The sequence below is a fragment of the Salvelinus fontinalis genome, chromosome 23 (genome assembly GCF_029448725.1).
Source record: "Salvelinus fontinalis isolate EN_2023a chromosome 23, ASM2944872v1, whole genome shotgun sequence".
NCBI classification, from domain to species: Eukaryota; Metazoa; Chordata; class Actinopteri; order Salmoniformes; family Salmonidae; genus Salvelinus; species Salvelinus fontinalis.
In genome coordinates, this window is record NC_074687.1 from 13274972 (window position 1) to 13298778 (window position 23807).

General features: G+C 50.8%; 1 protein-coding gene across 1 annotated transcript in view; it reads right to left on the reverse strand.

The window, feature by feature from the left end:
• LOC129820880 (partitioning defective 3 homolog B-like) overlaps positions 1-23807 on the reverse strand; it is a 543694-nt gene that overhangs the window by 80161 nt on the left and 439726 nt on the right. The window contains exon 19 of the mRNA XM_055877951.1: positions 13114-13383. Within this exon, the coding sequence (XP_055733926.1) occupies positions 13114-13383 (270 nt within the window). The remainder of the gene's footprint in view (positions 1-13113; positions 13384-23807) is intronic.

The following is a 23807-nucleotide window of genomic DNA, read 5'->3' on the forward strand; positions in this document are numbered from 1 at the left end:
TAGAGGTGCCATTTTGACTGAGCGCACAAATTAATAAAACACACACACACACACACACACACACACACACACACACACACACACACACACACACACACACACACACACACACACACACACACACACACACACACACACACACACACCACCTCATCCAAATGAATAACACTGTCAATGTTTAATTAGAGCGTCCACAGAGCAAACTTCATCATAACACTAGAGCATGTCAGGGGCTGGATATAGGGGCTGGATACAGGGGCTGGATACAGGGGCTGGATACAGGGGCTGGATATAGGGGCTGGATACAGGGGCTGGATACAGGTGCTGAATACAGGGGCTGGATACAGGGGCTGGATATAGGGGCTGGATACAGGGGCTGGATACAGGGGCTGGATACAGGGGCTGAATATAGGGGCTGGATACAGGGGCTGGATACAGGGGCTGGATATAGGGGCTGGATACAGGGGCTGGATACAGGGGCTGGATACAGGGGCTGGATACAGGGGCTGGATACAGGGGCTGGATACAGGTGCCGAATACAGGGGCTGGATACAGGGGCTGGATACAGGGGCTGGATACAGGGGCTGGATACAGGGGCTGGATATAGGGGCTGGATACAGGGGCTGGATACAGGGGCTGGATATAGGGGCTGGACAGAGGAGAGTGGTCAGGGGCTGGATACAGGGGCTGGATACAGGGGCTGGATACAGGGGCTGGATACAGGGGCTGGATACAGGGGCTGGATATAGGGGCTGGATACAGGGGCTGGATACAGGGGCTGGATACAGGGGCTGGATACAGGGGCTGGATATAGGGGCTGGACAGAGGAGAGTGGTCAGGGGCTGGATACAGGGGCTGGATACAGGGGCTGGATATAGGGGCTGGATACAGGGGCTGGACAGAGGAGAGTGGTCAGGGGCTGGATACAGGGGCTGGATACAGGGGCTGGATACAGGGGCTGGATATAGGGGCTGGATACAGGGGCTGGACAGAGGAGAGTGGTCAGGGGATGGATACAGGGGCTGGATATAGGGGCTGGATACAGGGGCTGGATACAGGGGCTGAATACAGGGGCTGGATACAGGGGCTGGACAGAGGAGAGGGGTCAGGGGCTGGATACAGGGGCTGGATACAGGGGCTGGATACAGGGGCTGGATACAGGGGCTGGGTACAGGGGCTGGATACAGGGGCTGGATACAGGGGCTGGATACAGGGGCTGGATATAGGGGCTGGATACAGGGGCTGGACAGAGGAGAGTGGTCAGGGGATGGATACAGGGGCTGGATACAGGGGCTGGGTACAGGGGCTGGATACAGGGGCTGGATACAGGGGCTGGATATAGGGGCTGGATACAGGGGCTGGACAGAGGAGAGGGGTCAGGGGCTAGATACAGGGGCTGGACAGAGGAGAGGGGTCAGGGGCTGGATACAGGGGCTGGATACAGGGGTGGATACAGGGGAGGGGGACAGAGGAGAGGGGCTGAATACAGGGGCTGGATACAGGGGCTGGATACAGGGACTGGACAGAGAGGAGAGGGGCTGAATACAGGGGCTGGATACAGGGGCTGAGGACAGAGGAGAGGGGGAGAGGTGCTGAATACAGGGGCTGGACAGAATAGAGGTGCTGAATAAAGGGGCTGGACAGAAGAGAGGTGCTGAATACAGGGGCTGGACAGAAGAGAGGTGCTGAATACAGGGGCTGGACAGAGGAGACGGGGAGAGGTGCTGAATACAGGGGCTGGACAGAGGAGAGGGGGAGAGGTGCTGGAAACAGGGGCTGGACAGAGGAGAGGGGGAGAGGTGCTGAATACAGGGGCTGGACAGAGGAGAGGGGAAGAGGGGCTGGATACAGGGGCTGGACAGAGGAGAGGGGGAGAGGGGCTGGATACAGGGGCTGGACAGAGGAGACGGGGAGAGGTGCTGAATACAGGGGCTGGACAGAGGAGAGGGGGAGAGGTGCTGGATACAGGGGCTGGACAGAGGAGAGGGGGAGAGGTGCTGGATACAGGGGCTGGACAGAGGAGACGGGGAGAGGTGCTGAATACAGGGGCTGGACAGAGGAGAGGGGGAGAGGTGCTGGATACAGGGGCTGGACAGAGGAGAGGGGGAGAGGTGCTGGATACAGGGGCTGGACAGAGGAGAGGGGGAGAGGTGCTGAATACAGGGGCTGGACAGAGGAGAGGGGAAGAGGGGCTGGACAGAAGAGAGGTGCTGAATAAAGGGGCTGGACAGAAGAGAGGTGCTGAATACAGGGGCTGGACAGAGGAGACGGGGAGAGGGGCTGGATACAGGGGCTGGACAGAGGAGAGGGGGAGAGGGGCTGGATACAGGGGCTGGACAGAGGAGACGGGGAGAGGGGCTGGATACAGGGGCTGGACAGAGGAGAGGGGGAGAGGGGCTGGATACAGGGGCTGGACAGAGGAGACGGGGAGAGGGGCTGGATACAGGGGCTGGACAGAGAGGAGGAGGAGAGGGGCTGAGGACAGGGGCTGGACAGAGGAGGGGGGGAATCAATCTGCAGGAACTGCACCTCTTACATGACCAATAGGAGAGGAGGGGGGGAATCAGTCTGCAGGAACTGCACCTCTTACAGGACCAATAGGAGAGGAGGGGGGGAATCAGTCTGCAGGAACTGCACCTCTTACAGGACCAATAGGAGAGGAGGGGGGGAATCAGTCTGCAGGAACTGCACCACTTACAGGACCAATAGGAGAGGACGGGGGGAATCAGTCTGCAGGAACTGCACCTCTTACAGGACCAATAGGAGAGGAGGGGGGGAATCAGTCTGCAGGAACTGCACCTCTTACAGGACCAATAGGAGAGGAGGGGGGGAATCAGTCTGCAGGAACTGCACCACTTACAGGACCAATAGGAGAGGAGGGGGGGAATCAGTCTGCAGGAACTGCACCTCTTACAGGACAAATAGGAGAGGAGGGGGGGAATCAGTCTGCAGGAACTGCACCTCTTACAGGACCAATAGGAGAGGAGGGGGGGAATCAGTCTGCAGGAACTGCACCTCTTACAGGACCAATAGGAGAGGACGGGGGGAATCAGTCTGCAGGAACTGCACCTCTTACAGGACCAATAGGAGAGGAGGGGGGGAATCAGTCTGCAGGAACTGCACCTCTTACAGGACCAATAGGAGAGGAGGGGGGGAATCAATCTGCAGGAACTGCACCTCTTACAGGACCAATAGGAGAGGAGGGGGGGAATCAGTCTGCAGGAACTGCACCTCTTTGACAGGGAAACTGTTGTCTGTCTGTCTGACACAAAGACACGCTAGGGCAGGGAAACTGTTGTCTGTCTGTCTGACACAAAGACACGCTAGGGCAGGGAAACTGTTGTCTGTCTGTCTGACACAAAGACACGCTAGGGCAGGGAAACTGTTGTCTGTCTGTCTGTCTGACACAAAGACACGCTAGGGCAGGGAAACTGTGGTCTGTCTGTCTGACACAAAGACACGCTAGGGCAGGGAAAATGTTGTCTGTCTGTCTGACACAAAGACACGCTAGGGCAGGGAAACTGTTGTCTGTCTGTCTGACACAAAGACACGCTAGGGCAGGGAAACTGTTGTCTGTCTGTCTGACACAAAGACACGCTAGGGCAGGGAAACTGTTGTCTGTCTGTCTGTCTGACACAAAGACACGCTAGGGCAGGGAAAATGTTGTCTGTCTGTCTGACACAAAGACACGCTAGGGCAGGGAAACTGTTGTCTGTCTGTCTGACACAAAGACACGCTAGGGCAGGGAAACTGTTGTCTGTCTGTCTGACACAAAGACACGCTAGGGCAGGGAAACTGTTGTCTGTCTGTCTGTCTGACACAAAGACACGCTAGGGCAGGGAAACTGTTGTCTGTCTGTCTGACACAAAGACACGCTAGGGCAGGGAAACAGTTGTCTGTCTGTCTGTCTGACACAAAGACACGCTAGGGCAGGGAAACTGTTGTCTGTCTGTCTGACACAAAGACACGCTAGGGCAGGGAAACAGTTGTCTGTCTGTCTGTCTGACACAAAGACACGCTAGGGCAGGGAAACAGTTGTCTGTCTGTCTGTCTGACACAAAGACACGCTAGGGCAGGGAAACTGTTGTCTGTCTGTCTGTCTGACACAAAGACACGCTAGGGCAGGGAAACTGTTGTCTGTCTGTCTGATACAAAGACACGCTAGGGCAGGGAAACTGTTGTCTGTCTGTCTGTCTGACACAAAGACACGCTAGGGCAGGGAAACTGTTGTCTGTCTGTCTGATACAAAGACACGCTAGGGCAGGGAAACTGTTGTCTGTCTGTCTGTCTGTCTGACACAAAGACACGCTAGGGCAGGGAAACTGTTGTCTGTCTGTCTGACACAAAGACACGCTAGGGCAGGGAAACTGTTGTCTGTCTGTCTGACACAAAGACACGCTAGGGCAGGGAAACTGTTGTCTGTCTGTCTGTCTGACACAAAGACACCACCAGGGAAAATGTGGACACCACCAGCTGTGAATTCTCACCCCTCAAATCAAGCTATTTCTTTCAACAGATCGAGAGAGCTATGTGCTGTCTTCCCTCTCGTCATCCCTCTCTTCATCCCTCTCGTCATCCCTCTCTCATTTCTCTCCTCCACTAATATCTGCAGGCTACTGCTCTTCTAATTGGTCGACGTTTCCCCAAATGGGATTTGACAACAAAAGCCCAGTGTGACAGGTGGTCTCTCAGCCTTCTAACCAGACGTGACACAGCTTTTTAAACGCCACTGACAATCCCAAAATATAATTAGGAATATTGTGGCTAACATTACATCATCTAGACTGCCCAGATGTGTGTGTGTGTGTGTGTGTGTGTGTGTGTGTGTATGTGTGTGTGTGTGTGTGTGTGTGTGTGTGTGTATGTGTGTGTGTGTGTGTGTGTCTCTCTACGTCTCTCTATTCCACGTCTCTCCATTCCACGTCTCTCTATTCCACGTCTCTCCATTCCACATCTCTCCAGTCCACGTCTCTCCATTCCACGTCTCTCTATTCCACGTCTCTCCATTCCACGTCTCTCTATTCCACGTCTATCTATTCCACGTCTCTCTATTCCACGTCTCTCTATTCCACGTATCTCCATTCCACGTCTCTCTATTCCACGTCTCTCTATTCCATGTCTATCTATTCCACGTCTCTCTATTCCACGTCTCTCCATTCCACGTCTCTCTATTACACGTTTCTCTATTCCACGTCTCTCTATTCCACATCTCTCTATTCCACGTCTATCTATTCCACGTCTCTCCATTCACACGTCTATCTATTCCACGTCTCTCCATTCACACGTCTCTCAATTCCACATCTCTCTATTCCACGTCTATCTATTCCACGTCTCTCCAGTCCACATCTCTCTATTCCACGTCTCTCCATTCCACGTCTCTCCATTCCACGTCTCTCCATTCCACGTCTCTCTATTCCACGTCTCTCTATTCCACGTCTCTCTATTCCACGTCTCCCTATTCCACGTCTCTCTTCCACGTCCTATTTAAACCAGATCGTATTGAACAGTACTCGTCTTAACCCTTAACACTTAACCCCTAATCCTTAACCCCTAATCATTAACCCCTAACCCCTAATCATTAACCCCTAAACATTAACCCATAATCCTTAACCCCTAATCATTAACCCCTAACCCTTAACTCCTAACCCTTAACTCCTAACCCTTAACCCCTAGTCCTTAACTCCTAATCCTTAACTCCTAATCCTTAACCCTTAACCCCTACCCCTTAACCCCTAGTCCTTAACTCCTAAACCTTAACCCCTAATCCTTAACCCCTACCCCTAACCCTAACCCTAACCCTAACCCTAACCCTAACCCTAACCCTAACCCTAACCCTAACCCTAACCCTAACCCTAACCCTAACCCTAACCCTAACCCTAACCCTAACCCTAACCCTAACCCTAACCCTAACCCTAACCCTAACCCTAACCCTAACCCTAACCCTAACCCTAACCCTAACCCTAACCCTAACCCTAACCCTAACCCTAACCCTAACCCTAACCCTAACCCTAACCCTAACCCTAACCCTAACCCTAACCCTAACCCTAACCCTAACCCTAACCCTAACCCTAACCCTAACCCTAACCCTAACCCTAACCCTAACCCTAACCCTAACCCTAACCCTAACCCTAACCCTAACCCTAACCCTAACCCTAACCCTAACCCTAACCCTAACCCTAACCCTAACCCTAACCCTAACCCTAACCCTAACCCTAACCCTAACCCTAACCCTAACCCTTAACCCCTAATCCTTAACCCCTAATCCTTAACCCATAATCCTTAACCCTTAACCCATAATCCTTAACCCCTAACCCTTAACCCATAATCCTTAACCCCTAACCCTTAACCCCTAATCCTTAAACCCTAATCCTTAACCCTTAACCCCTAATCCTTAACCCCTAACCCTTAACCCTTAACCCATAATCCTTAACCCTTAACCCATAATCCTTAACCCCTAACCCTTAACCCCTAATCCCTAACCCTTAACCCTTAACCCCTAACCCATAATCCTTAACCCCTAACCCTTAACCCCTAACCCTTAACCCCTAACCCTTAACCCCTAATCCTTAACCCCTAACCCTTAACCCATAATCCTTAACCCTTAACCCCTAACCCCTAATCCTTAACCCCTAATCCTTAACCCTTAACCCTTAATCCTTAACCCTTAACCCATAATCCTTAACCCTTAACCCCTAACCCCTAACCCCGAATCCTTAACCCCTAACCCTTAACCCCTAAACCTTAACCCCTAACCCCTAACCCCTAATCCTTAACCCCTAAACCTTAACCCCTAACCCCTAACCCTACTCACACAAACACATTGTATCTCAGACCTGTTGCTAAACTACAAGATGCAGCTATAGAGAACTAACCAACAAATTAGAGATTCAAGTGTGTGTGTGTGTGTGTGTGTGTGTGCGTGCGTGCGTGCGTGCGTGCGTGTGTGTGCTCTCACATGTCTTTACAGTATGTGCACTGTATTTTCAATGAGGATTGAAGAGGTTCCTGAGCAGATATTAGAGGCGTAAATCCTAAAGAACGAAAGGAGAATGAAAGAGAGACAACAGAGAAATAAGCTATTGAAAGGGAGGAAGTCCACTGAAAGGAAGGGCCGAGTATAAACTATTGAAAGGGAGGAAGTCCACTGAAAGGAAGGGCCGAGTATAAGCTATTGAAAGGGAGGAAGTCCACTGAAAGGAAGGGCCGAGTATAAGCTATTGAAAGGGAGGAAGTCCACTGAAAGGAAGGGCCGAGTATAAACTATTGAAAGGGAGGAAGTCCACTGAAAGGAAGGGCCGAGTATAAGCTATTGAAAGGGAGGAAGTCCACTGAAAGGAAGGGCCGAGTATAAACTTTTGAAAGGGAGGAAGTCCGCTGAAAGGAAGGGCCGAGTATAAACTATTGAAAGGGAGGAAGTCCGCTGAAAGGAAGGGCCGAGTATAAACTATTGAAAGGGAGGAAGTCCACTGAAAGGAAGGGCCGAGTATAAACTATTGAAAGGGAGGAAGTCCACTGAAAGGAAGGGCCGAGTATAAACTATTGAAAGGGAGGAAGTCCACTGAAAGGAAGGGCCGAGTATAAGCTATTGAAAGGGAGGAAGTCCACTGAAAGGAAGGGCCGAGTATAAACTATTGAAAGGGAGGAAGTCCACTGAAAGGAAGGGCCGAGTATAAACTATTGAAAGGGAGGAAGTCCACTGAAAGGAAGGGCCGAGTACCCCTTTAACGCTGCTATAAATGAGTCCTGGATGACTCACAGTTTCTTCTCTTGCCCTCTTCTCCATCTCCCCTCCCTCCCTCCCTCTCCTCCTCTCCCCTCCCTCCCTCCCTCTTCTCCATCTCCCCTCCATCTCTCCATCCCAAAACCTTTATACCTCCCTCCCTCCCTCTCCTCCTCTCCACTCCCTCTCTCCCTCTCCTCCCCTCCATCTCTCCATCCCAAAACCTTTATACCTCCCTCCCTCCCTCTCCTCCTCTCCCCTCCCTCTCCTCCTCTCCCCTCCATCTCTCCATCCAAAACCTTTATACCCCCCCTCCCTCCCTCCCTCTAATCCTCTCCCCTCCATCTCTCCATCCAAAACCTTTATTCCTCCCCTCCCTCCCTCCCTCCCTCCCTCCCTCCCTCCCTCCCTCTAATCCTCTCCCCTCCATCTCTCCATCCAAAACCTTTATTCCTCCCCTCCCTCCCTCCCTCCCTCCCTCCCTCCCTCCCTCTAATCCTCTCCCCTCCATCCCAAAACCTTTATACCTCCCTCCCTCCCTCTCCTCCTCTCCCCTCCATCTCTCCATCCCAAAACCTTTACACCTCCCTCCCTCTCTCCCTCTCCTCCTCTCCCCTCCATCTCTCCATCCCAAAACATTTATACCTCCCCTCCCTCCCTCCCTCCCTCCCTCCCTCCCTCCCTCTCCTCCTCTCCCCTCCATCTCTCCACCCCAAAACCTTTATACCTCCCTCCCTCCCTCTCCTCCTCTCCCCTCCATCTCTCCATCCCAAAACATTTATACCTCCCCTCCCTCCCTCCCTCCCTCCCTCCCTCCCTCTCCTCCTCTCCCCTCCATCTCTCCACCCCAAAACCTTTATACCTCCCTCCCTCCCTCTCCTCCTCTCCCCTCCATCTCTCCATCCCAAAACATTTATACCTCCCCTCCCTCCCTCCCTCCCTCCCTCCCTCCCTCCCTCCCTCTCCTCCTCTCCCCTCCATCTCTCCATCCAAAACCTTTATACCTCCCTCCCTCTCCTCCTCTCCCCTCCATCTCTCCATCCCAAAACCTTTATACCTCCCTCCCTCTCCTCCTCTCTCCTCCATCCAAAACCTTTATACCTCCCTCCCTCCTCTACATCCCTCCTCTCCTCCTCCATCCAAAACCGTTACACCTCCCTCCCGTCCCCCCGTCCTCTACCTCCCTCCCTCTCTCTGTATCTTCCTGTTACATGGTCAGCATTCCCCCCCAGTGTATAAGGTCCTCCTCAGTTTCACTCTAATTACCTACAGCAGGGAGGTGTGTGTGTGTGTGTGTGTGTGTGTGTGTGTGTGTGTGTGTGTGTGTGTGTGTGTGTGTGTGTGTGTGTGTGTGTGTGTGTGTGTGTGTGTGTGTGTGTGTGTGTGTGTGTGTGTGTGTGTGTGTGTGTGTGTGTGTGTGTGTGTGTGTGTGTGTGTGTGTGTGTGTTGTGTGCGTGTGTGCGTGTGTGCGTGTGTGCGTGTGTGCGTGTGGTTGCTGCCCAAAAGAAGGGCCTGTAAGATGTAGGAACACTTATAAGGAGCACCTTCTGAAAGCTCTGGCATTCTGCCTGTTTACCTTTCTCCCTCCATGCCTCCCTCTCCCTCTCTCCCTCCCTCCCTGCCCGTCTCTCTGCCCCCCTCTCTGTCTCTCTGTCTCCATTCATACCTGCCTGCCTTCCTACTTACCTCCCTCTCCCCTAGCCTCTCTCTCTCCCTCCCTCTCTCTCTCCCCCACCATCCCTGCCTCCCTCCCTCTCTCTCTCTCTCCCTCCCTCCCTCTCCCCCACCCTCCCTCCCTCCCTCTTCCCCTCCATCCCTCCCTCTCCCCCACCCTCCCTCCCTCCCTCCCTCTTCCCCTCCCTCTCCCCCTCCCTCCCTCCCTCCCTCCCTCCCTGCCTAGCTCCCTCCCTCCCTCTCCCCCACCCTCCCTCCCTCCCTCCCTCCCTCCCTCTTCCCCTCCATCCCTCCCTCTCCCCCACCCTCCCTCCATCCCTCCCTCTTCCCCTCCCTCTCCCCCTCCCTCCATCCCTCCCTCCCTGCCTAGCTCCCTCCCTCCCTCTCCCCCACCCTCCCTCCCTCCCTCTTCCCCTCCATCCCTCCCTCTCCCCCACCCTCCCTCCATCCCTCCCTCTTCCCCTCCCTCTCCCCCTCCCTCCCTCCCTCCCTCCCTGCCTAGCTCCCTCCCTCTCCCCACCCTCCCTCCCTCCCTCCCTGCCTAGCTCCCTCCCCCTAACTCTGCCTGGCGTAGCAGCACTCATTAAGCTGGCAGAATGGTTGATTCATTAACAGTAGAAAACCACTCCAGTGCTCAGCTCTCTGCTCTGCTCACCCAACCAACACTAAAAGCTTTCCTCCACCATCTATTGATTTCTAGAATGATTTGGAGGATGGTAACACCACTGGTTTGTAGAGCAGCGAGGAGGGGACATGTGAGAGAGGGGACAGTGAGGACTAGGGGACATGAACAGAGGGGAGTAGGAGACATGAACAGAGGGGACTAGGGGACATGTGAGAGAGGGGACAGTGAGGACTAGGGGACATGAACAACGAGGACTAGGGGACATGAACAGCGGGGCGTAGGGGACATGAACAGAGGGGACTAGGGGACATGTGAGAGAGGGGACAGTGAGGACTAGGGGACATGAACAGAGGGGACTAGGGTACATGGACAGAGGGGAGTAGGGGACATGAACAGTGAGGACTAGGGTACATGGACAGAGGGGAGTAGGGGACATGAACAGTGAGGACTAGGGGACATGAACAGTGGGGAGTAGGGGACATGAACAGTGAGGACTAGGGGACATGAACAGAGGGGAGTAGGGGACATGAACAGTGAGGACTAGGGGACATGGACAGTGGGGAGTATGGGACATGGACAGTGGGGAGTATGGGACATGAACAGTGAGGAGTAGGGGACATGGACAGTGGGGAGTAGGGGACATGAACAGTGGGGAGTAGGGGACATGAACAGAGGGGAGTAGGGGACATGGACAGTGGGGAGTAGGGGACATGGACAGTGGGGACTAGGGGACATGAACAGAGGGGACTAGGGGACATGAACAGTGAGGACTAGGGGACATGAACAGAGGGGACTAGGGGGCATGGACAGAGGGGAGTAGGGGACATGAACAGTGGGGACTATGGGACATGAACAGAGGGGACTAGGGGACATGAACAAAGAGGACTAGGGGACATGAACAAAGAGGACTAGGGGACATGAACAGTGAGGACTAGGGGACATGAACAGTGGGGAGTAGGGGACATGGACAGTGGGGAGTAGGGGACATGGACAGTGGGGAGTAGGGGACATGAACAGAGGGGAGTAGGGGACATGGACAGTGGGGAGTAGGGGACATGAACAGAGGGGAGTAGGGGACATGAACAGAGGGGAGTAGGGGACATGAACAGTGGGGAGTAGGGGACATGAACAGTGGGGAGTAGGGGACATGGACAGTGGGGAGTATGGGACATGAACAGTGGGGAGTAGGGGACATGAACAATGGGGAGTAGGGGACATGGACAGTGGGGAGCAGGGGTCAAGACCATTGATCAATGATTGGTCAAGACCATGGCTCAATGATTGACGATTGGTTAAGACCACAGGTATTCATCACAGTATTCCCTTTGTGATAATGTGTCCCAGCGTGAGACATCTGAAGTATCCTTTTCAGAGGTAGCTAGCTACAGATGTCCATTGTATCCCTTTGGTATGATCATCTCTATTCTGGATCAGCAGGGATGTCGGTGGTCTGTTGGAGCTGAAGAACTCCACTGAACCCTGTGCCCATGTGACTAATAAACTAGTCTAAAATATGAGCCATGTTGCTGGGAGGAGAGGTTCTGCATGGTGGTTGGACAGGGTGGGTGTAGCTGATTTAAAACGAGCGGTGAAAAGTCATTAAGTGGGGGGGCTGTAATGTAGAAAGACAATTAGACTTCCCTCCCTCTCCCTTTCCCCCCCTCTCTCTCTCTCCCTGTCTCTTTCTCTCTCTCTCTCTCCCTTTCCCCCTCTCCCTCCCCTCTCTCCCCCCCTATCTCCCCTTCTCTCTCTCTCTCCCCCCTATCTCCCCTTCTCTCCCTCCCTCCCCGCCTCTCTTTCTCCCTTTCCCACCATCTCTCTCTCTATCCCTTTCCCCCTCAATCTCTTCCCTCTCCCCATCTCTCGGTTTAATTATTTTCATAGTTCTTACTTCAGGAGATATTATTTTCTGTTAAATGGAATAAAACGTTATCAGAAAACCTTAATGTAGTTGTGAACACACACACACACACACACACACACACACACACACACACACACACACACACACACACACACACACACACACACACACACACAGAGGGAGGATGGGATGGGATGCAGACCAATGATCGGAAGTAATGAATGTGGAGACATGATATAACTACTGTAGTATTAAGGGAATATCAGTCTCAGGGTCATTCGATATCCTGTATCAGTCTCAGGGTCATCATATATCCCTGTATCAGTCTCAGGGTCATCCTAGATCCCTGTATCAGTCTCAGGGTCATCCTATATCCCTGTATCAGTTTCAGGGTCATCCTATATCCCTGTATCAGTCTCAGGGTCATCCTATATCCCTGTATCAGTCTCAGGGTCATCCTAGATCCCTGTATCAGTCTCAGGGTCATCATATATCCTGTATCAGTTTCAGGGTCATCATATATCCCTGTATCAGTCTCAGGGTCATCCTATATCCTGTATCAGCCTCAGGGTCATCATATATCCCTGTAACAGTCTCAGGGTCATCATATATCCTGTATCAGTTTCAGGGTCATCATATATCCCTGTATCAGTCTCAGGGTCATCCTATATCCTGTATCAGTTTCAGGGTCATCATATATCCCTGTATCAGTCTCAGGGTCATCATATATCCCTGTATCAGTCTCAGGGTCATCCTAGATCCCTGTATCAGTCTCAGGGTCATCATATATCCTGTATCAGTTTCAGGGTCATCATATATCCCTGTATCAGTCTCAGGGTCATCATATATCCTGTATCAGTCTCAGGGTCATCATATATCCTGTATCAGTCTCAGGGTCATCATATATCCCTGTATCAGTCTCAGGGTCATCATATATCCCTGTATCAGTCTCAGGGTCATCATATATCCTGTATCAGTCTCAGGGTCATCCTAGATCCTGTATCAGTCTCAGGGTCATCCTAGATCCCTGCATTATCATGTAATTTTGTGACCAACTGTTGCATGCCTAGCTAGCTGCTTAGGTTAGATTATCAGTCTGTCAGGAGACTGGAGGAATGTAGCCTGGGTGCCGGTCTGTTTTGGCAAGAGAACAGAAACAGAATGGCATCCAGGCTAAGAGGAAAGGTTGAGTATGTCAAATATACCACAGCAGGAGTGTTCCTGTCTCACCTGTCGGCCATGGGCGGGGCTTGTCTCTGCTTGTTGACCTTGGCATACAGCCCGTCCAGGGGGTCCTTATTGGATGGCTCGTTGCCGTGGGAGGGGCCTGGGCCGAGGCTGTGGGGTGGCGGGCGTTGGGGCGACGGGGTACGGGTTCTGCTGTAAGGGGAGTTGTTGATGCGTGCGTAGTTGGGGTCCATGTAATCATCCTCAACATCAGGGAGAGGTCCTTTATCTCTGGCCTGACGCTCCCTCAGCTCTGCGTGCTTCGCCTCGATCCTGGAACAGATCAACAGGAGGGGTTACCTACAGTACACACCTGTACTAACCTCTGGAACAGATCAACATGACGGGTTACCTACAGTACACACCTGTACTAACCTCTGGGACAGATCAACAGGAGGAGTTACCTACAGTACACACCTGTACTAACCTCTGGGACAGATCAACAGGAGGAGTTACCTACAGTACACACCTGTACTAACCTCTGGGACAGATCAACAGGAGGAGTTACCTACAGTACACACCTGTACTAACCTCTGGGACAGATCAACAGGAGGAGTTACCTACAGTACACACCTGTACTAACCTCTGGGACAGATCAACAGGAGGGGTTACCTACAGTACACACCTGTACTAACCTCTGGAACAGATCAACATGACGGGTTACCTACAGTACACACCTGTACTAACCTCTGGGACAGATCAACAGGAGGAGTTACCTACAGTACGCACCTGTACTAACCTCTGGGACAGATCAACAGGAGGAGTTACCTACAGTACACACCTGTACTAAACTCTGGGACAGATCAACAGGAGGGGTTACCTACAGTACACACCTGTACTAACATTTACATTTACATTTAAGTCATTTAGCAGACGCTCTTATCCAGAGCGACTTACAAATTGGACCTCTGGGACAGATCAACAGGAGGAGTTACCTACAGTACACACCTGTACTAACCTCTGGGACAGATCAACAGGAGGAGTTACCTACAGTACACACCTGTACTAACCTCTGGGACAGATCAACAGGAGGGGTTACCTACAGTACACACCTGTACTAACCTCTGGGACAGATCAACAGGAGGGGTTACCTACAGTACACACCTGTACTAACCTCTGGGACAGATCAACAGGAGGGGTTACCTACAGTACACACCTGTACTAACCTCTTGGACAGATCAACAGGAGGGGTTACCCACAGTACACACCTGTACTAACCTCTGGGACAGATCAACAGGAGGGGTTACCTACAGTACACACCTGTACTAACCTCTGGGACAGATCAACATGAGGGGTTACCTACAGTACACACCTGTACAAACCTCTGGAACAGATCAACAGGGGGGGTTACCTACAGTACACACCTGTACTAACCTCTGGGACAGATCAACAGGAGGGGTTACCTACAGTACACACCTGTACTAACCTCTGGGACAGATCAACAGGAGGGGTTACCTACAGTACACACCTGTACTAACCTCTGGGACAGATCAACAGGAGGGGTTACCTACAGTACACACCTGTACTAACCTCTGGGACAGATCAACAGGAGGAGTTACCTACAGTACACACCTGTACTAACCTCTGGGACAGATCAACAGGAGGGGTTACCTACAGTACACACCTGTACTAACCTCTGGGACAGATCAACAGGAGGGGTTACCTACAGTACACACCTGTACTAACCTCTGGGACAGATCAACAGGAGGAGTTACCTACAGTACACACCTGTACTAACATTTACATTTACATTTAAGTCATTTAGCAGACGCTCTTATCCAGAGCGACTTACAAATTGGACCTCTGGGACAGATCAACAGGAGGAGTTACCTACAGTACACACCTGTACTAACCTCTGGGACAGATCAACAGGAGGAGTTACCTACAGTACACACCTGTACTAACCTCTGGGACAGATCAACAGGAGGGGTTACCTACAGTACACACCTGTACTAACCTCTGGGACAGATCAACAGGAGGGGTTACCTACAGTACACACCTGTACTAACCTCTAGGACAGATCAACATGAGGGGTTACCTACAGTACACACCTGTACTAACCTCTTGGACAGATCAACAGGAGGGGTTACCCACAGTACACACCTGTACTAACCTCTGGGACAGATCAACAGGAGGGGTTACCTACAGTACACACCTGTACTAACCTCTGGGACAGATCAACATGAGGGGTTACCTACAGTACACACCTGTACTAACCTCTGGGACAGATCAACAGGAGGGGTTACCTACAGTACACACCTGTACTAACCTCTGGGACAGATCAACAGGAGGTGTTACCTACAGTACACACCTGTACTAACCTCTGGGACAGATCAACAGGAGGGGTTACCTACAGTAGACACCTGTACTAAACTCTGGGACAGATCAACAGGAGGGGTTACCTAGAGTACACACCTGTACTAACCTCTGGGACAGATCAACATGAGGGGTTACCTACAGTACACACCTGTACAAACCTCTGGAACAGATCAACAGGGGGGGTTACCTACAGTACACACCTGTACTAACCTCTGGGACAGATCAACAGGAGGGGTTACCTACAGTACACACCTGTACTAACCTCTGGGACAGATCAACAGGAGGGGTTACCTACAGTACACACCTGTACTAACCTCTGGGACAGATCAACAGGAGGGGTTACCTACAGTACACACCTGTACTAACCTCTGGGACAGATCAACAGGAGGAGTTACCTACAGTACACACCTGTACTAACCTCTGGGACAGATCAACAGGAGGGGTTACCTACAGTACACACCTGTACTAACCTCTGGGACAGATCAACAGGAGGGGTTACCTACAGTACACACCTGTACTAACCTCTGGGACAGATCAACAGGAGGTGTTACCTACAGTACACACCTGTACTAACCTCTGGGACAGATCAACAGGAGGGGTTACCTACAGTACACACCTGTACTAACCTCTGGGACAGATCAACAGGAGGGGTTACCTACAGTACACACCTGTACTAACCTCTGGGACAGATCAACATGAGGGGTTACCTACAGTACACACCTGTACTAACCTCTGGGACAGATCAACAGGAGGGGTTACCTACAGTACACACCTGTACTAACCTCTGGGACAGATCAACAGGAGGGGTTACCTACAGTACACACCTGTACTAACCTCTGGGACAGATCAACAGGAGGGGTTACCTACAGTACACACCTGTACTAACCTCTGGGACAGATCAACATGAGGGGTTACCTACAGTACACACCTGTACAAACCTCTGGGACAGATCAACAGGAGGGGTTACCTACAGTACACACCTGTACTAACCTCTGGGAAAGATCAACAGGAGGGGTTACCTACAGTACACACCTGTACTAACCTCTGGGACAGATCAACAGGAGGGGTTACCTACAGTACACACCTGTACTAACCTCTGGGACAGATCAACAGGAGGGTTTACCCACAGGACACACCTGTACTAACCTCTGGGACAGATCAACAGGAGGGGTTACCTACAGTACACACCTGTACTAACCTCTGGGACAGATCAACAGGAGGGGTTACCTACAGTACACACCTGTACTAACCTCTGGGACAGATCAACATGAGGGGTTACCTACAGTACACACCTGTACTAACCTCTGGGACAGATCAACAGGAGGGGTTACCTACAGTACACACCTGTACTAACCTCTGGGACAGATCAACAGGAGGGGTTACCTACAGTACACACCTGTACTAACCTATTGGACAGATCAACAGGAGGGGTTACCCACAGTACACACCTGTACTAACCTCTGGGACAGATCAACAGGAGGGGTTACATACAGTACACACCTGTACTAACCTCTGGGACAGATCAACAGGAGGAGTTACCTACAGTACACACCTGTACTAACCTCTGGGACAGATCAACAGGAGGAGTTACCTACAGTACACACCTGTACTAACCTCTGGGACAGATCAACAGGAGGAGTTACCTACAGTACACACCTGTACTAACATTTACATTTACATTTAAGTCATTTAGCAGACGCTCTTATCCAGAGCGACTTACAAATTGGACCTCTGGGACAGATCAACAGGAGGAGTTACCTACAGTACACACCTGTACTAACCTCTGGGACAGATCAACAGGAGGGGTTACCTACAGTACACACCTGTACTAACCTCTGGGACAGATCAACAGGAGGGGTTACCTACAGTACACACCTGTACTAACCTCTGGGACAGATCAACAGGAGGGGTTACCTACAGTACACACCTGTACTAACCTCTGGGACAGATCAACAGGAGGGGTTACCCACAGGACACACCTGTACTAACCTCTGGGACAGATCAACAGGAGGGGTTACCTACAGTACACACCTGTACTAACCTCTGGGACAGATCAACAGGAGGGGTTACCTACAGTACACACCTGTACTAACCTCTGGGACAGATCAACAGGAGGAGTTACCTACAGTACACACCTGTACTAACCTCTGGGACAGATCAACAGGAGGGGTTACCTACAGTACACACCTGTACTAACCTCTGGGACAGATCAACAGGAGGGGTTACCTACAGTATACACCTGTACTAACCTCTGGGACAGATCAACAGGAGGGGTTACCTAGAGTACACACCTGTACTAACCTCTGGGACAGATCAACAGGAGGAGTTACCTACAGTACACACCTGTACTAACCTCTGGGACAGATCAACATGAGGGGTTACCTACAGTACACACCTGTACTAACCTCTGGGACAGATCAACAGGAGGGTTTACCTACAGTACACACCTGTACTAACCTCTGGGACAGATCAACAGGAGGGGTTACCTACAGTACACACCTGTACTAACCTCTGGGACAGATCAACATGAGGGGTTACCTACAGTACACACCTGTACTAACCTCTGGGACAGATCAACAGGAGGGGTTATCTACAGTACACACCTGTACTAACCTCTGGGACAGATCAACAGGAGGGGTTACCTACAGTACACACCTGTACTAACCTCTGGGACAGATCAACATGAGGGGTTACCTACAGTACACACCTGTACTAACCTCTGGAACAGATCAACAGGAGGGGTTACCTACAGTACACACCTGTACTAACCTCTGGGACAGATCAACATGAGGGGTTACCTACAGTACACACCTGTACTAACCTCTGGGACAGATCAACAGGAGGGGTTACCTACAGTACACACCTGTACTAACCTCTGGGACAGATCAACAGGAGGGGTTACCTACAGTACACACCTGTACTAACCTCTGGGACAGATCAACAGGAGGGGTTACCTACAGTACACACCTGTACTAACCTCTGGGACAGATGATCAACAGGAGGGGTTACCTACAGTACACACCTGTACTAACCTCTGGGACAGATCAACAGGAGGAGTTACCTACAGTACACACCTGTACTAACCTCTGGGACAGATCAACAGGAGGGGTTACCTACAGTACACACCTGTACTAACCTCTGGGACAGATCAACAGGAGGAGTTACCTACAGTACACACCTGTACTAACCTCTGGGACAGATCAACAGGAGGAGTTACCTACAGTACACACCTGTACTAACCTCTGGGACAGATCAACAGGAGGGGTTACCTACAGTACACACCTGTACTAACCTCTGGGACAGATCAACAGGAGGGGTTACCTACAGTACACACCTGTACTAACCTCTGGGACAGATGATCAACAGGAGGGGTTACCTACAGTACACACCTGTACTAACCTCTGGGACAGATCAACAGGAGGGGTTACCTACAGTACACACCTGTACTAACCTCTGGGACAGATCAACATGAGGGGTTACCTACAGTACACACCTGTACTAACCTCTGGGACAGATGATCAACAGGAGGGGTTACCTACAGTACACACCTGTACTAACCTCTGGGACAGATCAACAGGAGGGGTTACCTACAGTACACACCTGTACTAACCTCTGGGACAGATCAACAGGAGGAGTTACCTACAGTACACACCTGTACTAACCTCTGGGACAGATCAACAGGAGGGGTTACCTACAGTACACACCTGTACTAACCTCTGGGACAGATCAACAGGAGGAGTTACCTACAGTACACACCTGTACTAACCTCTGGGACAGATCAACAGGAGGAGTTACCTACAGTACACACCTGTACTAACCTCTGGGACAGATCAACAGGAGGGGTTACCTACAGTACACACCTGTACTAACCTCTGGGACAGATCAACAGGAGGGGTTACCTACAGTACACACCTGTACTAACCTCTGGGACAGATCAACAGGAGGGGGTTACCTACAGTACACACCTGTACTAACCTCTGGGACAGATCAACAGGAGGGGTTACCTACAGTACACACCTGTACTAACCTCTGGGACAGATCAACAGGAGGGGTTACCTACAGTACACACCTGTACTAACCTCTGGGACAGATCAACAGGAGGGGTTACCTACAGTACACACCTGTACTAACCTCTGGGACAGATCAACAGGAGGGGTTACCTACAGTACACACCTGTACTAACCTCTGGGACAGATCAACAGGAGGGGTTACCTACAGTACACACCTGTACTAACCTCTGGGACAGATCAACAGGAGGGGTTACCTACAGTACACACCTGTACTAACCTCTGGGACAGATCAACATGAGGGGTTACCTACAGTACACACCTGTACTAACCTCTGGGACAGATCAACAGGAGGAGTTACCTACAGTACACACCTGTACTAACCTCTGGGACAGATCAACAGGAGGGGTTACCTACAGTACACACCTGTACTAACCTCTGGGACAGATCAACAGGAGGGGTTACCTACAGTACACACCTGTACTAACCTCTGGGACAGATCAACAGGAGGGGTTACCTACAGTACACACCTGTACTAACCTCTGGGACAGATCAACAGGAGGGGTTACCTACAGTACACACCTGTACTAACCTCTGGGACAGATCAACAGGAGGGGTTACCTACAGTACACACCTGTACTAACCTCTGGGACAGATCAACAGGAGGGGTTACCTACAGTACACACCTGTACTAACCTCTGGGACAGATCAACAGGAGGGGTTACCTACAGTACACACCTGTACTAACCTCTGGGACAGATCAACAGGAGGGGTTACCTACAGTACACACCTGTACTAACCTCTGGGACAGATGATCAACAGGAGGGGTTACCTACAGTACACACCTGTACTAACCTCTGGGACAGATCAACAGGAGGAGTTACCTACAGTACACACCTGTACTAACCTCTGGGACAGATCAACAGGAGGGGTTACCTACAGTACACACCTGTACTAACCTCTGGGACAGATCAACAGGAGGAGTTACCTACAGTACACACCTGTACTAACCTCTGGGACAGATCAACAGGAGGAGTTACCTACAGTACACACCTGTACTAACCTCTGGGACAGATCAACAGGAGGGGTTACCTACAGTACACACCTGTACTAACCTCTGGGACAGATCAACAGGAGGGGTTACCTACAGTACACACCTGTACTAACCTCTGGGACAGATGATCAACAGGAGGGGTTACCTACAGTACACACCTGTACTAACCTCTGGGACAGATCAACAGGAGGGGTTACCTACAGTACACACCTGTACTAACCTCTGGGACAGATCAACAGGAGGGGTTACCTACAGTACACACCTGTACTAACCTCTGGGACAGATCAACAGGAGGAGTTACCTACAGTACACACCTGTACTAACCTCTGGGACAGATCAACAGGAGGGGTTACCTACAGTACACACCTGTACTAACCTCTGGGACAGATCAACAGGAGGAGTTACCTACAGTACACACCTGTACTAACCTCTGGGACAGATCAACAGGAGGAGTTACCTACAGTACACACCTGTACTAACCTCTGGGACAGATCAACAGGAGGGGTTACCTACAGTACACACCTGTACTAACCTCTGGGACAGATCAACAGGAGGGGTTACCTACAGTACACACCTGTACTAACCTCTGGGACAGATCAACAGGAGGGGTTACCTACAGTACACACCTGTACTAACCTCTGGGACAGATCAACAGGAGGGGTTACCTACAGCACACACCTGTACTAACCTCTGGGACAGATCAACAGGAGGGGTTACCTACAGTACACACCTGTACTAACCTCTGGGACAGATCAACAGGAGGGGTTACCTACAGTACACACCTGTACTAACCTCTGGGACAGATCAACAGGAGGGGTTACCTACAGTACACACCTGTACTAACCTCTAGGACAGATCAACAGGAGGGGTTACCTACAGTACACACCTGTACTAACCTCTGGGACAGATCAACAGGAGGGGTTACCTACAGTACACACCTGTACTAACCTCTGGGACAGATCAACATGAGGGGTTACCTACAGTACACACCTGTACTAACCTCTGGGACAGATCAACAGGAGGAGTTACCTACAGTACACACCTGTACTAACCTCTGGGACAGATCAACAGGAGGGGTTACCTACAGTACACACCTGTACTAACCTCTGGGACAGATCAACAGGAGGGGTTACCTACAGTACACACCTGTACTAACCTCTGGGACAGATCAACAGGAGGGGTTACCTACAGTACACACCTGTACTAACCTCTGGGACACTATGTACACACACAATAATACATGTATCATCTCAACGGCATAATAACAAAGTTAAGTTGACAGAATGTCTCAACAAAACGTCACCCGTAGTTAGTTGGCTTGTGATCATCCTCCTTTTTCTGAAGGAATTATATTAGAGGCAGACTGGTTGTAAATTAAACTGTCATATCACAACATCAGTTGCCTCTCTTGTTGAAGCCCTAGTGAGCATTATGGAGACAGAGAAAGTGTCCCACATGACTACCTTAATTAACCCTATATAGTGTACTGACCTTGGTCGAAAGTAGTGCGCTAAAGAGTGAATATGGTTCCATTTGGGACACCAACGAGACAGCTAGCTCAACTCCCTTGTCTATATCAAATTAAATCAAATTGTATTTATCAAATACGCTGAATACAACAGGTGAAATGCTGACTTACGAGCCCCTAACAAACAATGCAGTTAAAATCAATAAAATAAGAATAAGAAATAAAAGGAACAAATAATTAAAGAGCAGCAGTAAAATAACAATGTGGAGGCTATATACAGGGTGTTACGGTACAGAGTCAATGTGGAGGCTATATACAGGGGGTACCGGTACAGAGTCAATGTGGAGGCTATATACAGGGTGTTACGGTACAGAGTCAATGTGGAGGCTATATACAGGGTGTTACGGTACAGAGTCAATGTGGAGGCTATATACAGGGGATACCGGTACAGAGTCAATGTGGAGGCTATATACAGGGTGTTACGGTACAGAGTCAATGTGGAGACTATATACAGGGTGTTACGGTACAGAGTCAATGTGGAGGCTATATACAGGGTGTTACGGTACAGAGTCAATGTGGAGGCTATATACAGGGTGTTACGGTACAGAGTCAATGTGGAGACTATATACATGGTGTTACGGTACAGAGTCAATGTGGAGGCTATATACAGAGGGGTACCGGTACAGAGTCAATGTGGAGGCTATATACAGGGTGTTACGGTACAGAGTCAATGTGGAGGCTATATACAGGGTGTTACGGTACAGAGTCAATGTGGAGGCTATATACAGGGTGTTACGGTACAGAGTCAATGTGGAGACTATATACATGGTGTTACGGTACAGAGTCAATGTGGAGGCTATATACAGGGTGTTACGGTACAGAGTCAATGTGGAGGCTATATACAGGGGGTACCGGTACAGAGTCAATGTGGAGGCTATATACAGGGTGTTACGGTACAGAGTCAATGTGGAGGCTATATACAGGGTGTTATGGTACAGAGTCAATGTGGCGGCTATATACAGGGGGTACCGGTACAGAGTCAATGTAGAGGCTATATACAGGGGGTACCGGTACAGAGTCAATGTGGAGGCTATATACAGGGGGTACCGGTACAGAGTCAATGCGGAGGCTATATACAGAGGGTACCGGTACAGAGTCAATGTGGAGGCTATATACAGGGGGTACCGGTACAGAGTCAATGTGGAGGCTATATACAGGGTGTTACGGTACAGAGTCAATGTGGAGGCTATATACAGGGTGTTACGGTACAGAGTCAATGTGGAGGCTATATACAGGGTGTTACGGTACAGAGTCAATGTGGAGGCTATATACAGAGGGTACCGGTACAGAGTCAATGTGGAGGCTATATACAGGGTGTTACGGTACAGAGTCAATGTGGAGGCTATATACAGGGTGTTACGGTACAGAGTCAATGTGGAGGCTATATACAGGGGATACCGGTACAGAGTCAATGTGGAGGCTATATACAGGGTGTTACGGTACAGAGTCAATGTGGAGACTATATACAGGGTGTTACGGTACAGAGTCAATGTGGAGGCTATATACAGGGTGTTACGGTACAGAGTCAATGTGGAGGCTATATACAGGGTGTTACGGTACAGAGTCAATGTGGAGACTATATACATGGTGTTACGGTACAGAGTCAATGTGGAGGCTATATACAGAGGGGTACCGGTACAGAGTCAATGTGGAGGCTATATACAGGGTGTTACGGTACAGAGTCAATGTGGAGGCTATATACAGGGTGTTACGGTACAGAGTCAATGTGGAGGCTATATACAGGGGATACCGGTACAGAGTCAATGTGGAGGCTATATACAGGGTGTTA